The sequence below is a fragment of the Epinephelus moara genome, chromosome 1, assembly GCF_006386435.1.
Source record: "Epinephelus moara isolate mb chromosome 1, YSFRI_EMoa_1.0, whole genome shotgun sequence".
Classification (NCBI taxonomy): domain Eukaryota; kingdom Metazoa; phylum Chordata; class Actinopteri; order Perciformes; family Serranidae; genus Epinephelus; species Epinephelus moara.
In genome coordinates this window covers 48458152-48476738 of record NC_065506.1, presented here as the reverse complement: position 1 = coordinate 48476738, position 18587 = coordinate 48458152, and the positions used below count along the sequence as shown (strand labels likewise).

The window sequence follows — 18587 nt, the reverse complement described above, 5'->3', positions numbered from 1 at the left end:
TTGAAAACTGCTACACAACCGGAGGTGGTAGGGCGGGACTTCAGCAGGTGGCTTGTTCCGCCCAATGAGAGGCTGATCTATGCAGTGAACTTCCGCCCACTCAGACTAGGGAGACATAGACGCTGCTCCGCAGGGTGCTCAATTTGTGTTTGTTAACTGTGGTGACTGTGACAGGGCAGGTTAAAGACGGAGGGTCAGGGGCTCCACTCAAATGCTGTTATCTGAGATACAACATGCTTTTAATTGAGAATGGATGCCATGGGCCAAAATTAAGAACTAAAATGTAAAATGATTAAAAGAAGCAGAAAAAAAATCTTGCAAAAAGGGCACTTATCTAGTCAGAAGGCAAAACGGCCAGATCTTGAGCACCACCTGGATTATATCTGTGCACGTACGTGGCTGCAGCCTTTTAGAAACAATGCCAACTCAAAAAGAAAAAAAACAGGCACTAAAATCCAAACAAAAACAACAGAATTGTGCTGCAAATAAAGAAAACATGCCGCAGATACAGAAACAATGCAGGGTCAAAAACACACAAGTTTTCAGGCCTCCAGGGGGAACGCTAACAGGAGCAGCTTGATTATTATTACTCAGAGAGAGACCAGACGAAAACTGCTAATCCAGACATTCATGTTCCCCTCAGGATGATTGGTTACATTTGAGTCAAATACTTTGCTTTATGACCATATCCCTGCAGCACTGATGACATTTCCATCAGCCTCAGCTGTACTGTTTGCTGCGTATTAGCAAATGCCAGCATGATAATGCACTATGCTAAGATGGTGGGTACTGTAAACATTATATCTGCTTAGCCTCAGCATGTTAGCATTGTCACTGAGAGCAAGTTTAATGTTGCATTTAGCTCGAGGCACTGCTGTGCCAAAGTACAGTCTCAGAGAGCTAAAGCATGATTACATGTTAACACACAATTCAGTTGTAGCAGCACCCCAAGACATCTGAGCTCTCCGACAGCTCTTCCCAGGGTCTCAGACCTTAATGACCTTGTTGGAGCTCTGGCTTGTTCACAGTCATCGTTAGGAAAGGCCAGGTGATGCTAATTTCAAAGCTTTATAAATACTCTGACTCCTGAAACCTTGTCCCAACAATCAGCAGCCATGGGCTCCTCTACACAGCTGCCTAGCACTCTGAAAACTAAAAGACCTGATGTTTGCAAAGGAACATCTGAACAAGCCTGATGCTTTTTGGACCCAAACTTTTGCATGCCACTGTAGCACAAAGGATTCACATCTGAAATACACTGGTACACGATCTTAACCAGATGTACAGCCACCAAATAAATCTGACAAGTGAACTTGTTTAAGATGTTGATCGTCTTTGTGCACTGAGGTCATATTTCTGTTTACTTGCCCTTTTAATAATGTTAAGAAGTTTAAACCGAGACACGAGGAAGTGAAAGATTCAAATCTGTACATGACTGAGCTCCTGCTGTGTTTCTAAATACAGGCTGCAGGACATTTATATCCACCAGGTTCAGAGGAGGAGGGGATACTTCAGATATTTCATCACAGACAGACTGTGTCATCACACTGTGTCAGCCGCTCTGGGTCAAAGTCAACAGGATACTGTCATTTCCTGCCATGAGCAGGGACACCTCATCGCTGTCTGCCCCGCTCTAAAAAGAAAAGGGCAAATCAGAAATAGCAATTGGACCAGTCCAACTGGACTGATTCAAGCCAAGTCTGTGTGCCAAATTGTCGTGCCTCCGCTTTTTCGTCTCCAGGTCCTGAGCTTAGCTCATGCCCATAGCATGTCTGGCCATTTGGGAATCAGAAAAACATACAATCGTGTCCTTCGTTATTTTTTCTGGCCTGGATTGAAATCCGATGTTGTTAAAGTATTGTTGTTGGTATCATACCTGCCAAATCTCCGGCAAACCAAATCAGGTGATTCCCGCTGCTCCATTGAAGCCCATTCCTTTTGTCGGGGAACCACCTGAACATGTTATTGTTGACTGTGTTGGTCTGTTAGCCAAAACAGTCCGGTAACCAGTACATCCTCACCATGATGTGTGCTGCAAAACGTTATCCTGAGGCCATACCGTTGCGCTCATAAAAGCCTGTGCAATCATAAAAGCGCTTGTCAAGTTTTTACCACATTTGGCCTTGCTTTTGGTGCTACAACATTTTGATGTGTATCATGGGTTCAGCCCTGTGCCAACCATCGTCTTCTCTGATCACAATCCTCTCATGTTCTTGACTCAGATACTCAGATGCATAATCGCAACCAACGTCTCATGCGCTGGTCTTTGTTGCTGCAAGACTTTAACATTGATATACGTTATAAGAAGGGTCTTGATCATGTCATGGCTGATGCTTGTCGTGAAGGTTGTGAATCAAACATTTTTTTCGAGGGGTAAATGTTTGATTTTCAGGTGGGGAGGTGTCATGACCCAGGTCGTTATTTTTTTGAGTATTTTCCTTGTGTTGATCTGCAGTGACCTTTAAGATGTTCTCTCTCCTCCTCTTAGAGTGTGCGCATGTGGTGAAGTGTGATTGCTTGTTGCAAAGCAGGTGGTGAGTGCTGATGGGTCCATGTCATTGGTTCGACAGCCCATTGGTTCGACATCCCATTAGTCCAACTGTCTGCGGTGGTGAACGGCTCGCGGCGGGCGTATGGTGCGCCGCGACCGGCTTGAGGCGGAGCAGGCTCACGGCTTATGTGTTTGTCACTTTCTTTTTCATTTTAACCCACACCATGATCTTTTCCTGACCCTAACCAAGTGGTTTTTGTGCCTAAACCTAACCAGACCTTAACCACAGGGCATCAGGATGATTTCGGAACGGACTTCAGAACAATGAGTTTAATATGGTCGGAACAATGGGATGTCGAACCAATGGGCAGTTCCCAGTGCTGATTGGGCTGGCTGAAGAAGATTGCTGACACCAGATTGGCCCACTTTGAGTCAGAGGGTTTTCAAACTTTCAGCTGACAGCAGCTCTTAGATTGTGTTTGTGCTATTTTGTGTGAGCACCTGCTGGCAAAACTCCTCAGCCTTGCAAGGTAGTGTGTGTATTTTGATAACCCTGTGAGCAGAATGGATGTGATTGTTGTTGAGTAGGTGAGCAGAGCTTTGTTTAACAGCTTTATGTTTAGGATAATTAGTAGGTTTTTCTTGTATCATTTTTGTAAATAGACACTTAAAGCAGTTTTAGTAGGAGTGAGAAGCCCTTTTTCGTTTGGCATTGCCATGTTCTTTTCTCTTGTTTTGGATGGTAGAAGTTCAGGTTAGGAAATTGTCTTTTGCTTCACTTTCCTTTATTGTTAGGAAAGTTTAGGGACCATTAGTATTTTTTTGTTTGTTGTTTTGGGCACTGCTCACCTCTGAAGAAAAATAAACTGGTTTCTTTGGTTTTTACGGTGCTGTGTAACTGGCCTCTCTAGACCTCCAGGGACACTACAGCTGAATCCAAGGCAACAACTGCAAACACTTTTAAAGAGATGTGATGTCAAATTACAGTGAGGGGAGCAGAGTGGGGAAATACTGAAAACGGGTGGGATTCAGCATTTTCAACTACTCCTAATAATTCAGCAGAAACAACAGCAGCAGCAACAGCGGTGGAAGAAAACACTGACACACCAACAACAGAGTGAAGTTACTATAAACTGGAACCCCCCAACACATAACAGCAGGGTGTAAGATGCAGGCAGGAAGAACGTACATGGAACACCATGTGAGAATAAATGTTTTGACTGGTCATAATAAGACCCATCCATCCATCTTCATCCGCTTTTTTTTCGGGGGCAGCAGGCTGAGCAAAGCACCCCAGACATCCCCCTCCCTGGCAACACTTTCCAGCTCCTCCTGGGGGACACCGAGGTGTTCCTAGGCCATATATAATCCCTCCAGTGTGTTCTGGGTCTGCCCCAGGGCCTCCTACTAGTGGGACGTGCCCAGAACACCTCTAACAGGAGGCGCCCAGGAGGATCCTGATCAGATGTTGAACCACCTCAACATGAAGGAGCAGCAGCTCTACTCCAAGCTCCCTCTGGATGTCTGACTCCTCCCCCTATCTCTAAAGGTGCGGACACACCAAACCGACATCAAAGAACTAGCGGCGACGAAAGCCAACTGTTGCGTCGTCTACGTCGCCTCACGTCGCCCTGTGTCAGTTGCATTTGAACACACTACACGGACTACATCCGACGGCCAAGTAGCACGTACGTTCTGCGCCTGTGTGAGAGAGAGCGGAGTGAGAGAGTGGTACATCCTGTCAGCCGAGGGGTTTCCTATCTGTGAAGCCGAGCACCGCAGCACCTCCACGGACTATTACATCCAGACGGTCCCGGTGTTTCCTCCGCAGGCTCCACTTCACTCAGCTGCCCGATAAACCCACTGCTTCTTCCCACTTTAACCTGAATAACAAACCAGGGCTCGGTGCTCCGGTTGGATCCAAACGGAGAGCCGGGGCTAGCTCAGAGACTAGCGGAGGCTAACTGGCTGTGCTTCCCTCCGGTCATGCTGCGGCTAACGCTCCACTAGCTGCTCACAGCTAGCTCCAGTTTGTTATTCAGGTTAAAGTGTGAAGAAGCAGCGGGTCTGTGGGGCAGCTGAGTGTAGTGGAGCCTGAGGAGGAAGCACCGGTTAGCCCCGGTTTCACTACAGGCAGATTCACTCGCTACAGGGGCGAGGAAATAAAACCTGAACAGCCAATCAGAGTGATTTCTCTCACCGTCAAGCTCCGCCGCTGATTCAACATGCTCAATCGGCCAAAAAGCCGCCGCCGCCGAAGTGCCGACGGTGCGGGACACACTGCAAAAACTAGGGCGACAGACGCTCACCGACGGCCCGAATTTGGTCAACGGTCGACCGTCGGCTTGGTGTGTCAGGGACTTAAGGCTGAGCCCAGACACCCTACAAAGGAAACTCATTTCAGACGCTTGTATCTGTGACCTCCTTCTTTCAGTCACTACCCAGAGCTCATGACCATAGGTGAGGGTTGGGACGTACTAGATGGACCAGGAAATCAAAAGCTTTGCCCTCCAGCTCAGCTCCCTCTGAACCACAACAGCGCACCAAACTGCCGATCCATCTCACACTCTGTTCTACCCTCTCTCCTGAACAACGACGTTGTCATACATTTCCCTCTCATTATTATCATTTTATTTATTGCAGTAGTGGTGTTAGTAATAATAATCATGGTCCAAGTAATATTTTAGTCTTTTCTTACTGAAAACAAAAAGTGTTGGTGGTGTAAAAAATATTAAGACAGACAAACTGAGATCGACTTATCAAAGTATTGTTCAAGTAAAATAAATAAATAAATAAATAAACAAATAAATAAATAAATGTTAGTAATAAATATGATGAATGACTGGTTCCCCACTGCACTTTTATTTTTATGTTGTATATGGTGCAACTTATTGCTGCAATATAAGTGTACTTTCTTTTACATGTATGTATTTAATCTAATTTTTAAAATATTTCTTTTTTTTTTAATACATTTTTTTATGTTAATGTTTTGTTTTGCCTGTGAATTATTTGGAATGTGCTTGGCTGTATAAACAGCTGTGCCTAATAAATGCTGAGGATAAGGTGAGGAATGTTATTAATAGCATTTAGAAAATGAAGCTCACATGCAGCACGTGTAAAATGTGACGTCATACATGTAGTAAGAGGTCATTTCTACTGAAATAAAAATGTCATTAAGGAGTAATGAGCCGCACCAAGACGCACCGCCCGGGTCAGAGGGGCGGGGTCATGGTGCTGAGGTTTCTTCCTGTGAGCTAAAGGAAACGGACTGAAGGATTTTCCCATTCACCCAGCAGCAGCCTTATTGTAAACACAGTGTATATAAAGCTGCGACATGGAGCCGGACACATTGACAACTCCGCAGGATCAAGATGAAGAGATCCGTCAGTCTGCACATCGTAAGACCGACTACTGACCCTCACACACACTTCCGCTTCATTTCAGAACCTCCAGCGATTTAAAGCTGCTTTTTGTTTTATATTTATAGATGCTTTCAGTGAGCTCGCTGCTCATCTTCAACCACCACCCTTCATCCTCATCCTCTTCCTCCTCCTCCTCTTCCTCTGCTGCTGACGGCAGGTCCAGCAAGTGCATCGACCTGCGCCAGGTGAACAGGACGGTGAGCAGGCTTCAGAGGTACTGGGAGTACTGGAACGAACTGTGGCTCCCAAAAAACCTGCAGGACACACGGACGTGCGCGCAGGTGGCCAAGGACATGCGCGGAGAGCTGAGTAACCGCTCGCTGTCCCCGTGGAGGTACAGGTAAGAGACTACATGCAGCTACGGACACCGTGGAGGGACAAACACGCTCACAGACATCATGACGGAGCAGAAATCACTGTCACTACACAGGTGCAACAAAAACTGACATTTTACTCAAGTAACAATCCTGCTGTGCTGGATAAGATATATATATATATATATATAAGGATAAGATAAGGAAGGATAGGAAAGTGATGGAAAAGTACTGAAGTAAAATTAGCAATACTCTGGTAGTTGAAGAAGTACTCAGACTTTTTACTAAGGTAAAATTAACAATACTTTAATGGGGAAAGAAGTACTACTCAGACTGTTCACTGACGTAAAAGTGGTAATACTGCAGTAGCAAAAGAAGTACTCAGATATGTGAAGTTAGCAATAGTACAGTGATAGAAAAAGTACTCAGATTTTTTACTGAAGTAAAAGTACTAATACTGCAATAGCAGAAGAAGTACACAGATCATTTCCTCTGGTTAAAGTAACAGTACTGTGACAGTGGAAGAAGTACTCTGACTTTTTACTTCAGTAAAAGTAACAATACTTTAATGGGGAGAGAAGTACTACTCAGACTTACAGAAGTAAAAGTAGTAATACTGTAGTGACCCTTCGCCTATCCAAAAAAAGGCCACCACCACGGTTGCCATTTGAGGTAATTCATGACGCGTGCAATGCAATCACAGACGATCTTTCCAATGTTCCAATGTTGATTCATTACTTACTTTCATTCAGTTCAGGTACAACCATTTGTCACTCATAAACCAAAAATAAGCAAACAAAATAACTTGACTGTCGTCTCCACAGCGCTTGGTGCATGCAGCACGGTCAAAAAACTTCTCGCCTCCACACAGCAACACCTGTGTGTGGTTACACCTTGATTATATAAACTCTGGTGCTGCCCAATTGCCAGTACCACTACTCCCCCAAGTGGCGGGAGTGTAACAAAAAATACAAATAAACACATTTAATACAAATGGCTCTCACACACCGGCCCCTAATTGTTTCTGACAGAAGACAAAACAATTCTTAAATTTACATGAGGAGCCATTGCCTTTGAAACAAAAAATCTGACTGAAATAGTCAATTTATAAGAACCATATAAACCATAAACCAATATTTCTTTCTTTTTTTTGTTTTTTTTTTCTTAACCATGGGTATGGTTATCCATTATTAGTCATTTGTTTCACACAGAAGACAAATCTTTGTCACAGGTCTTTCAATTATGCTGGTCTTGGTCTGCAAACGAACAGAACGTATTAGTCCTTCCAAGTATCCAGGATCCACGAGGTGCGGTTGAATTGACAACAACAACAACAACAACAACAACAACAACAACAGTATCCCCAGGTAGAAAACTTCTCCTTTCTTTATTCCATTTTTGTCTTTCTTGTAGCAATGGTAAATATTCTTGCGTCCATCGCTTCCAGAAGAGATCAGCTAAATACTGAGTCTGTCTCCATCTCCTTTTAATGTACAGATCCCCTTTTTCGAAGAGTCCAGGTGCCAAAAAAGGTTTTCCTTTCATCAACAGAATGTGATTTGGTGTTAATGGCTCAAGGTCGTTAGGATCTTCAGACAACCTTGTAATAGGACGATCATTTAGTATGGCCTCACATTCACACAACACAGTGTGGAATCCTTCATCGTCCAAACATTGCTGACGAAGAACAGTGTTCAGAATCTTCCTGACCATACGTATGATTCGTTCCCATACGCCACCATGATGGGATCTGGCAGGAGGGTTGAAATTCCATTTAATTCCTTCATGTGCCATGGTTCTTTGAATCTTGTCCTGATCCAATGAAACTAGAGCTTCTCTGAGTTCTCTTTCCGCTCCCACAAAATTAGTTCCATTGTCTGATCGCATCATAGAAACTTGTCCTCTACGGCAGATGAATCTTCTCAAGGCATTAATACAGGAGTCTGTATCAAGTGAGTAAGCGACTTCCAGATGGACTGCTCTACTTGCCATGCAAGTGAAAAGTACTCCGTAGCGCTTTAAGATGCTGCGACCTCTTTTCACATCAGTTGGTCCGAAATAATCCACACCGACATTTGTGAACGGTGGGAGATCAGGAACAATTCTTTCTGAGGGTAGATCTGCCATTTTTTGTTCACCCACCTTGCCTCTGTAACGCCTACAGAAGCAGCATTCAGCAATTACCTTTCTCACTGCTGAGTTGGCGCTTGTAATCCAGTATCTTTTTCTTAGATTAGGGAGTACATGATTCCTGCCACCATGGCCCAGTTGCTCATGAATGTGACAGAGTATAAGAGTTGAGATATGTTGGTCCTTGGCTAGAATGAGTGGATGTTTCGCATCTTCAGGCATGGAAGCCTTATTCAGCCGTCCTCCAACTCTTAACAGATCTTCATAAACTGGGTCCAGTTTATAGATATTGCTCTCTCTCTTCACCTTGGATTTTCCAGATGTTAATGCAACAATCTCGTTGTGAAATCTTTCCCATTGGCTGAAGCGAACAATAGATGTCTTAGCCTTAATGAGATCATCTGCAGACAATCTTTGTCCTCTCAATGTGGCTTTAAATTTCTGTATTTCCACAGTGATGGTCTGTTGACTTCCGTTGTCACTGGTATTTATAGAAATTAGCCATTTCCTTTCTTGCTCAAAGCCATCAAGATCATCTTGAAAAGGGAAGGCATCATATAAGCTACGGCTTCAGCCTTCACCTTTTTGGTTCATTCATATATATGTACTGCTTTACTGGAATGCATCTGGTTAATTAACAAATGAACCAAAATTTAAAAAAAAATTAAAAAAAAGTGAGTGATCAGTTTGTGTGTGGCATTTGAAACATCTTGAGTGACAACTGCATTCACTGTGAAGCTCCTTTTAACTTCTGGGTCATCAGTGATGTCCATATCCAATAAGTGTGCTGGCCACTCATTGACAGTTCCTTTGACTGACCTTCATCTTTGCCTTGTGCCATCTTCTCAATGTGAAGAATACTGGGATGACTTTGGTTACAAACTTTGCAAGATATGCGCTTACTACAGTTCTTGCTCATGTGTCCTATGCGCAGACAACCAAAGCATACTCCTTTCTCCTTTAGAAAGTCCAGCTTTTCACGATGCATCTTCTTTTTCAGTTGTGGACATTGATCCAATTCATGTCCACGTGTACAGTACAAGCAGGAGACAAAGCTTGATGTTGTTGATGGCACACTTTGTGTTTGAGTATGAATGCTTTTCTTGGTTGCATTCATAGCTGGTTCCTTAGGCATAAATACAGCAGTTGCAAAACTCTTTCGTTGGAACTGTGATTTTTGCTGTACCTTTGTCTTGATACCTCCTTTATTTACCACTTGAGTGTCTTGGATGTCACCAAAAATTGGATTGGAAATGATTTTGACTTGGTACTTGATGAACTTGACTATATCCTTAAAGCCAGATCTGCGCCTTTGGCTTTCAGAAATTTCACATATGGTTACTCTCCATTCCTCTCTGAGCTTGTAAGGAAGTGTCTTCATGTTAGCCGGCATATTGAGTTCATCCAAATATGTCAAATCCTCCATTGTGTTGCAACACTCACGTAGAAACAATGAGTAAGCCTGCAGCCCTTTAACATCTTCTGCCTTAACAGCAGGCCATGCAATGATTTTGTCAGTGTAGGCAGCTGTGATTTTTAATTCATGACCAAAGTGTTCTTGGAGAAGGTCTTTGGCCACAGCATAACTTCTGTCTGGCGTCATGTGCTGGCAGCTGCGCACTAGGTCTTTAGGCTGCCCTCTAGTGAATTGCTCCAGGTAATACAAGCAGTCCCCTTTGTTGGTTGTTTTAGCTTCAACACACTGTTCAAAGGCTCTGATGAATGTCCTATATTGTATTGGATTTCCATCAAAAACAGGTATTTCTCTGTGTGGCAGAAAATGAGTTCTGCGTCTTTACCAACAGTGCTGTTATTTCATTCTGTCTTTGTAACAGACTGTAGAGATCTCCAGATGCTTGAGGACTGTCTTGAACATGTGTTGCTTGCTGACCAGCAGGATTTAAATCTGATTGATGTGAGGCTGCTTGACCAGATTTTTTCCACTTGAAGCTTGCTTGATGATGTGCATTTTTATTCTTGTCCATTTCCATTGATTTTTCCAGTGTTGCATGGGTGTTGGCAGATAATGAGTATCTCTGCTGAGATGTGTCCTTTTGCTGTGGGTTGTATGTTTCAGCATGAGGATTGAGTGTTCCTCTTTTGAAATAGGAACTCATTCCATCCGAATGTGCATCTGAAACACTGCTGTGACATGAGGTGTTCAGCACTGCTAATTTTGCTGCAGATGCTGCTAGTTCAGTTTGAATTTCGAGTTGCTCCTTTTTCCTCCTCAGTTGCTCTGCTTGCTCCTCCAAAGCATGTTTTTCTTGTGGTACTGCAGCACGTGCCATGAGTGCAGCCTTTTCTGCCTCTGCTTGAAGCCGTGCAGATGATGTTGAAGATTTGTTGCTTTTTGAGACATTGCTTTTTCGACCAGAGCTTTTGCTGGAGGTATTGGTGCTGGAAGCATTGGATTGAACATTTGAAATGCTGTCATGAGGCTCCACATTAACCTCAGTGTCCTGAGGCTCCACATTAACCTCATCATTGTTGATGGCAACACTTTCAGCTTGAATGCAACTTTCATTGTGAACCAACCATTTGTTTACATCAGCAGTAAAGTCAGTGACACTGAGCATTTTTACCTTGAACCACATTTCATGTTTTTCCACCTCATATTTCGGTAATAAACCCATCAAAGTGTCATGTTTTTCTTTTGCTTCATCACACAGAGCATTAAACTTTGCAAATGAACATTTCACCTCTTTTGCAAACCCTTTGTCATTCATCAAACCAACAATTGTTTCTTTGATATCCCATGCCTTTTTTAATTTCACCTTTCTTTCTTTTTCCAGGTGAGCAATTTTTCCCAAAAGTGCTTTTTCAGTCAGTTTAATGTCACGCTTTTTAACAGTTTACTGTTAGACATTTTATTGTATTTTTGCGGTAACTTACTGGCAACACTGTTGCCAGTAAGTTACTGTAATTACTGGTCTACAGTACCTTTACTGTTATGATGTTTCACGGTAAAACCACTTTACTGTAAATATGTTTTACAGTACAACAGCTTTACTGTAAGTGAGGTTTACAGTTAGAAAGTCTTACCGTGAGTAAGTTTTACAGTATAACTGTTCTACTGTAAATGTGGTTTATAGTATAATACTGTAATTGTGTTGTACAGTATAACTTGTCTATGCTGTAATTGTGTTTTACAGCGTAACACATTAATATTGCGGTGTATTACCGTAAGTTTAGGTTTACCATATTCAATATAAGAACATTTTACTATAAACAATATAATTTAATAAAATAAGAATTAGTCGGGGAATAGTGAATAAAACAGGCATTTATTGTCAACNTTCAAACAGAGGACAGTGGTACTGACCACCTGTAACGTTTCCTGGCTAGAAAAAACGTCAGCTAACTCCTACCTGACAACATAAACAGTGCCCTACGATTAAATGCAGCAAAAATGAGGACTGGTAATGATAATAATGTGTTGGTACTGAGTAGTAGACTGGTAATGATAATAATGTGTTGGTACTGAGTAGTAGAAGTTAAGAAATGTGCCACATATCCTGGTTTAAGCCAGGTACTTACACCACTACTGCATAACATATCACCCAGGCAGGGTGCCAGCTACTGCTGTATTTTTGTTGTTAAAATATTACGTTGCAACCAAGTACTGTATGGTTTTGACACTTTTCTAGCTTGTTAAAAAGGGACATACAGTAAAAAAATAAATTAAAAAATAAATTTTAGGGGTGCTTCAGCACCTCCCAAAAATGGGCTAGAAACGCCTATGGTGCACACATTTACCCCAATGGCCATTCAGTGTTGGTAGCGCTACACATACCTTGCGTTGGCCGGCATGGCCATTCAGTGTTGGTAGCGCTACACATACCTTGCGTTGGCCGGCATACAGCTGCTGATGTCCCGCTGGCCCCGATGGCGATGACCGCAGCTGCAATAGCTCCGGCCGCGTCGGGTGAGGATGAGCGCCGCAGCGAAAATCCAGCGCTATCCTCACAGGCGCAGCAGCGGCACAGCAGCGGCAAGCCAACGCTGTCCTCAGCGGTGCAGCAACAAAGCGACAGCGAAATCCAACTCTGTCCTCAATGGAGCCAGTTTTTTGACTTAATGCAGTGACCCTTCGCCTGTCCAAAAAAAGGCTACCACCACGGTTGCCATTTGAGGTAATTCATGACGCGTGCAATGCAATCACAGACGATCTTTCCAATGTTCCAATGTTGATTCATTACTTACTTTCATTCAGTTCAGGTACAACCATTTGTCACTCATAAACCAAAAATAAGCAAACAAAATAACTGGACTGTCGTCTCCACAGCGCTTGGTGCATGCAGCACGGTCAAAAAACTTCTCACCTCCACACAGCAACACCTGTGTGTGGTTACACCTTGATTATATAAACTCTGGTGCTGCCCAATTGCCAGTACCACTACTCCCCCAAGTGGCGGGAGTGTAACAAAAAATACAAATAAACACATTTAATACAAATGGCTCTCACAAATACTGTAGTGGTGAAAGAAGTACTCAGTTATTTTACTTAAATAAAATTATCAGTGCTGAAGTGTAGAAATACTCTAAGTAGTGTTGTCACGATACTGAAATTTCTAACTTTGATACAACAGCTTAAAAAATATCAATATTCAATTGTTGATACCACAGAGAAAAAAATGACATTGAGGGTTTAATTTTATTTTTTATTGAAGGATAAATATAACTGTAACATGACAACAACTTTTTTTCCTGGTTAGGTCGATTATCAATTATAGATGTATAATCGATACTTTTAGCAACACTAGTACAAGTAAATGTCCTTTATTCAGCCTTTTGTATAAGAAAGACTAGCAGCACTGCAGTGTAGAAATACTCTGTTACAAGAAAAAGTCCTACAATCAAAATTTACTTTAATAAAAGTACAAATGTATCAGCATCAAAATACACTTTAGGTACCAAAAGTAAAGGCCCTGACACACCAAGCCGACGGTCGGCCGTCGACCAAAGTCGGGCCGTCGGTGAGCGTCTGTTGCCCTAGTTTTTGTGGTGTGTCCCGCACCGTCAGCACTTTGGTGTCGGCAGCTTTTTGGCCGATTGAGCACGTTATATCGGCGGCGGAGCTTGTCGGTGAGAGAGATCACTCTGATTGGCTGTTCAGGTTTTATTTCCTCGCCCCTGTAGCGAGTGAATCTGCCTGTAGTGAAACAGGGGCTAATCGGTGCTTCCTCCTCAGGCTCCACTTCACTCAGCTGCCCCACAGACCCGCTGCTTCTTCACACTTTAACCTGAATAAACCCCTCGGCTGACAGGATGTACCACTCTCTCACTCCGCTCTCTCTCACGCAGGCGCAGAACGTACGTGGTACTTGGCCGTCGGATGTAGTCCGTGTAGTGTGTTCAAATGCAACTGACACAGGGCGACGTGAGGCGACGTAGACGACGCAACAGTTGGCTTTCGTCGCCGCTAGTTCTTTGATGTCGGTTTGATGTGTCAGAACCTTAAAAGTACTCATTACACAGAATCGCCTGTTTCAGAATAATGTGTAATGTGTATATTATATCACAGGATTTTAAGTATTGATGTAAACTTGATGTCGGGTTCCACCCAAGATGTCGGTATGTGGATCTGGTGTAATATCACAGTTTCTGAAAAGCATTTAAAAATATTCAGCTTGGGGCCGGACCAGAGGAGGTGTCCCATGGTCCTCTGCTGATTTACATTTTGGGCAAATTGGAGAAACAGAGGCATAAAAGTAGCGTAATTTAGCACAGGAGTGGTTCAGCCTGTGAAGCACTTTAAATTGAATTAGTTGGTGTCTGGAATTTATGGAGCATCTGTGAATGTCTTGATGTTTTCAGGTTTCATCACTGACCGTGGTGCCAAAGTCTCCCAGGCCTCCTTTAAATACTGGGTGGAGACCGAAGGAATGAAAGTGTCAAATGTTTCTTTCTGGGGTCACAGTAGATCAACAATAAGAACTCATTCTGATTGCTGCTGTCTGTTTTGTCTGATTGTCTCCTGACAGACTGAACCGAGAGGAAAACAGGGATCCTCACGAGATCCTGTTTGCCGAGTGTCTCTGTGAAGGCTGCATCATCAACCAGCGTGAAGACATGAGCTACAACTCTGTGCCTGTGTTCGCTCCGCTGACGGTCCTGAGAAGAACTCTGTGTCCAAATGACCCAAACAAATACGAGGTGAAAAAGGATTTTATTGAAATCCCTGTGGCCTGCACATGTGCTGTGCCAAAGTACGCTGAATGATCAAAGAAACTATCGCAATCACATTGGTGCTGATTCTTTATTAACCAAGTTAACCAAGAACTAAATATTCCCTCCTGCAGCTGGGGGTTAAATCTATTTCAATGTGATCTCTGAAGGTGTCACTAGTTATTTTTGTTTGTGGGAAATGTTTTTTCATAATTGACTAATTTGACAGTGTTTTGTGTCAGTTTGAGCCAAAGTGAAACCAGAACTTCTGATGTCACGTTAGCGGCCCTCAGTAGCTCTGAGGACGACAGTTTAAGGCCCCGATCAGAGAGTCAGAGTGTTTTGCAGGTTGTAAAACACAAGGTGCACCGCACTACCTTTTTGGTTGAATCCCGCCCTGATCAGACGGAGCGCTTTCTGCAGCTTGCTGCGTCTTTTTTATGTAATAATAATACAGTTTATTTATACAGCACTTTTACAGCTCTCAAAGATGCTTTAAATTTAAAACCAAAGAAAAGAAGTATACATATAAGTGCAAAGAGATAAACAGAAGACAAGGACGATATACAACAACAAGGTGCAAAAGCATAGTGCAAAACAAAGAAAAGGAGGGTGCATGAGAAACAGAGAACAAAAAGCTAATGTTAAAGGTTAAAAGCGGATTTGAAAAGGTGGGTTTTGAGGAGTGATTTGAAGGTGGATGGATTTGGACAGTCACGGATGTGTATAGGGAGAGTGTTCCAGAGGGAGGGGGTGGCTATGGAGAAGGCGACAGAGCCTTCTCCATAGGGGGTTCGATCAGATTTTGGTGGTCAAAGGTCAAGGTCACTGTGACCACGTCTGTCCCATTCTTGTGAATGCGATATCTCAAGACCGCCTCGAGGGAATTATTTGAAATTTGACACAAACGTCCACTTTGAGTCAAGGATGCAGAGGTGGGACCAAGTCAACTCCCAAGTCCTCTTCAACAAACACGTTGCCAATATTAAATTTACAAAACTCATGAAGGCTTTTAAAAATGTACTTCTTAAAGCAGGTTTATTAAAAAGTTCCTTAGCTGTTAAGCTAACGTTACATGAGCATTAGCTTGCTATGTTAATGTTAGCCTCCACTTACTGATCTTTGTGCAGCTAGAAATGTCGAACGAAGTTGGGAGTTGTTGCATCTTTGTCTGTAACTTTTGACCCGCATGTTTTGCATACCGCAATTCGCCCTGTTAACAAACAAAAAATAAAATAATGAAATGTTACTGTTGTAGTGGCTCCAGGTGGAGCTGGGAGCGTGCCTATGTTCCCACAGCTCTATGTTCCCACAGCTCTATGTTCCCACATTTCCTTTTTCATAAATTTATATCAGATTTACATACGCGCATGTACCCACGAACATAAATATGTACATACATAATGTATGTATTCAGGTACATATGCATGTGTGTGTATGTATGTATGTATGTGTATGTAGGTATGTATATGCATATATGTAGCATGTGATTGTATTACATAGGTATGTATATGCATATATGTAGCATGTGATTGTATTACATGTATATACCGTATGCGTATTTGTACTTATCTGGTTTTGTTTGTCTGACTTAAGGAAATGAAAACAAGGGTTCGCTATCTATAAGCTCTGCTTCAGCCGAAACCCTTTTGTGATTGTGACGATTTCTGCTGCTGCTGATCGAAATAAAATTACTCATTCATTCATTTACTATGAAGTGCTTCCAAAAAATCTTGTGGGAGGATAGGGCTTAAATTGAAGGGAAATGTAGAAACACAAGACCTAATTTTGAAAATGTCCTAGAAATGTGGGAACATAGGGTTTAATTTTGAGAAAAATCTTAGAAATGTGGGAACATCAGGCCTAATTTTAAGAAAAATCTTAGAAATGTGGGAACATAGGGTTTAATTTTGAGTAAAATCTTAGAAATGTGGGAACATAGGGTTTAATTTTAAGACAAATCTTATAAATGTGGGAACATAGGGCCTAATTTTAAGAAATTTTACGTGAGGCCATGAAGATGAGGCCAGACGGCGTTCCGTCTCCATAGCTTCAGCTCTCTGTGCTTCCGCTCTGATTTCCATCTTTCCGGGCCTATTTTGGGGCTTAGTATCATTTTCAGCTTCTTAAAATATGAAGGAGATAGTGACAGTGATAGTGAAATACTGGCTACAGCTGTGTGACGAAACAGCAGAAACACCAAAATAACCTGAGCATCAAATGGAATGTATTCATAATAAATAAGCCACAATAATCTAAATAACCAGCGTCGATTAATCAGTCAGAGAGAATGTGTGTGTGTGTGTGTGTGTGTGTGTGATATACAGGCAGCAGCAACAGCGACCCTCCTGTTGACACCGACACACGTCAGCAGCCGTAGGGATTTAGGACTGTTGGCAGAGAATGCAGCAGCAAGCGAACACGCCGTCTGCTGACAGGTTTAAACCGACTTGGCCAGCAGACTTTGCTACAAGTTGATTGGCAGTAGAAACTGGCGGCTGCTGGTGATTTGACCAGCAAAGTGTCAGGTGACACCATCAGTCGGCTTGAGTCGAGCTCAGACCGGCCAGTTCACACCGCTGCACCCTTTCTGTATAAACGGTTTTATCTCAAAGCAAATCTCTGGTCTAAATTAAGCTTTAGACATCTGAACCTCTTTTTTGTAACATGTCAAAAGCAAAAGCTAAACATGTCAAATATCGTCTGAAAAGTAACCAGTTAGAATAACGTCAGATGAACAGAGTGCAGTAAACAGTAGAGATATAGTGGAGTTGAAGTATGACGCAGCATAAAATGGAAATACTCAAGTATAGTTCAAGTACCTCAAAATCGTACTGAAGTCAGGCGTCAGAGCCGCCGTCAGAGATGGTCAAAGGGTACAGATGACCCCGGCCCAAGGCCAAGGGGGTCTATGGCTGACCTTTAAATGAGATCAAATGCAACAATTTACCTACTGACGTATATCACTGACAATACAAGTTATATGTATTTACATGATAAATAAATGTATTTGAACACATTTCAACGTGCCATCTGATGCCCATGCCCCGGTTCTTATTAATGCCTCTGCACACTGGGGGTCCGTAAACAGTCTTGAAATTGCATCCAGTAAGTTTCGACACAAACTTCCAATAAATACAGCCATATAAATTTTAATCCAAGCCCAGTCAAAAACTGCTTACTGGCATGAATTTAAATACCGTGGCCTACTTCAGCTGGTGACATAAGCCATCTAGTGGTGTGGTGGGATAATACCTTTAACACAAATCAAACATATGGATCCAAAAAGATAGAGGTACAAGTAGATACAAAATACACGTGTAGATAGGATTAATTGAAATATATTCACAGGAAGTATAAAAACGTGCAGGGTGGGTGTGGATGAGGGGCCCACTTTTGAAAATGTTGTCTCCCTGCCCATATTTCCTAACGGCTGGCCTGACTGAAGTCCAGTACTTGAGTAGATGTACCTGGTTAAACGACCGCCTACCAGCTCCCCTGAAGCTCACCAACTGACAGATTATATCTCATTTGCTTTACCAGCAACAGTTCCAAAAACCTCAACCCAAACCAGGCTAGCTGTTTCCACCTGTTTCCAGTCTTTATGCTAAGCTAAGCTAACTGTCTCCTGTCTGTAGCTTCATGTCTAACTGACAAACCTGAAAGTGTTGTCGATCTTCTCGCCTCGGCAGGACAGTGTGTTTCTCAAAATGTCAAACTATTCCTTGAAAGCAGGACAGTATTAGACACGTGCACGTTAAGCTGCACGCGTGTTACTTTAGTCTCTAAAACACACTTTGATTAATTTACATTTAAAAACTGTAAAACATCAAACTCCTCTCTGAGTTTCGGAGCTTTGTGAAGTCCTGTGTTTATGAAATGAGCCTCATCAGGCTAAATCAGAATCAGAATCAGAATCAGAAATACTTTATTGATCCCCGAGGGGAAATTATTTATGTTACAGGTGCTCCTTGCAAGAGAGGAAAGATACGTGAAAATATAAGAAATTTAAACAGTAGTATTAACAAATATATAGTTAAATAAACAGGAATTATTAAC

General features: G+C 42.5%; 1 protein-coding gene across 1 annotated transcript; it reads left to right on the top strand.

The window, feature by feature from the left end:
• Nucleotides 1–5672: 5672 nt before the first annotated feature.
• Nucleotides 5673–18470, top strand: LOC126388012 (interleukin-17C-like). Its single transcript, XM_050040893.1, has 4 exons — nt 5673–5889; nt 5979–6253; nt 14345–15989; nt 16032–18470. The coding sequence occupies exons 1-3, from the start codon at nt 5863–5865 to the stop codon at nt 14580–14582; spliced, it is 540 nt and encodes a 179-aa protein (XP_049896850.1). The 5' UTR covers nt 5673–5862; the 3' UTR covers nt 14583–15989; nt 16032–18470.
• The last annotated feature ends 117 nt before the right edge of the window (nt 18471–18587 follow it).

Bases quoted from the DNA above. Each gene is read 5' to 3' on its own strand.
- LOC126388012 (XM_050040893.1), top strand. From the start codon at position 5,863: ATGAAGAGATCCGTCAGTCTGCACATC. The intron at 5,890-5,978 runs GTAAGACCGACT...TTATATTTATAG, and splicing joins GATCCGTCAGTCTGCACATC to ATGCTTTCAGTGAGCTCGCT. The intron at 6,254-14,344 runs GTAAGAGACTAC...GTCTCCTGACAG, and splicing joins CTGTCCCCGTGGAGGTACAG to ACTGAACCGAGAGGAAAACA.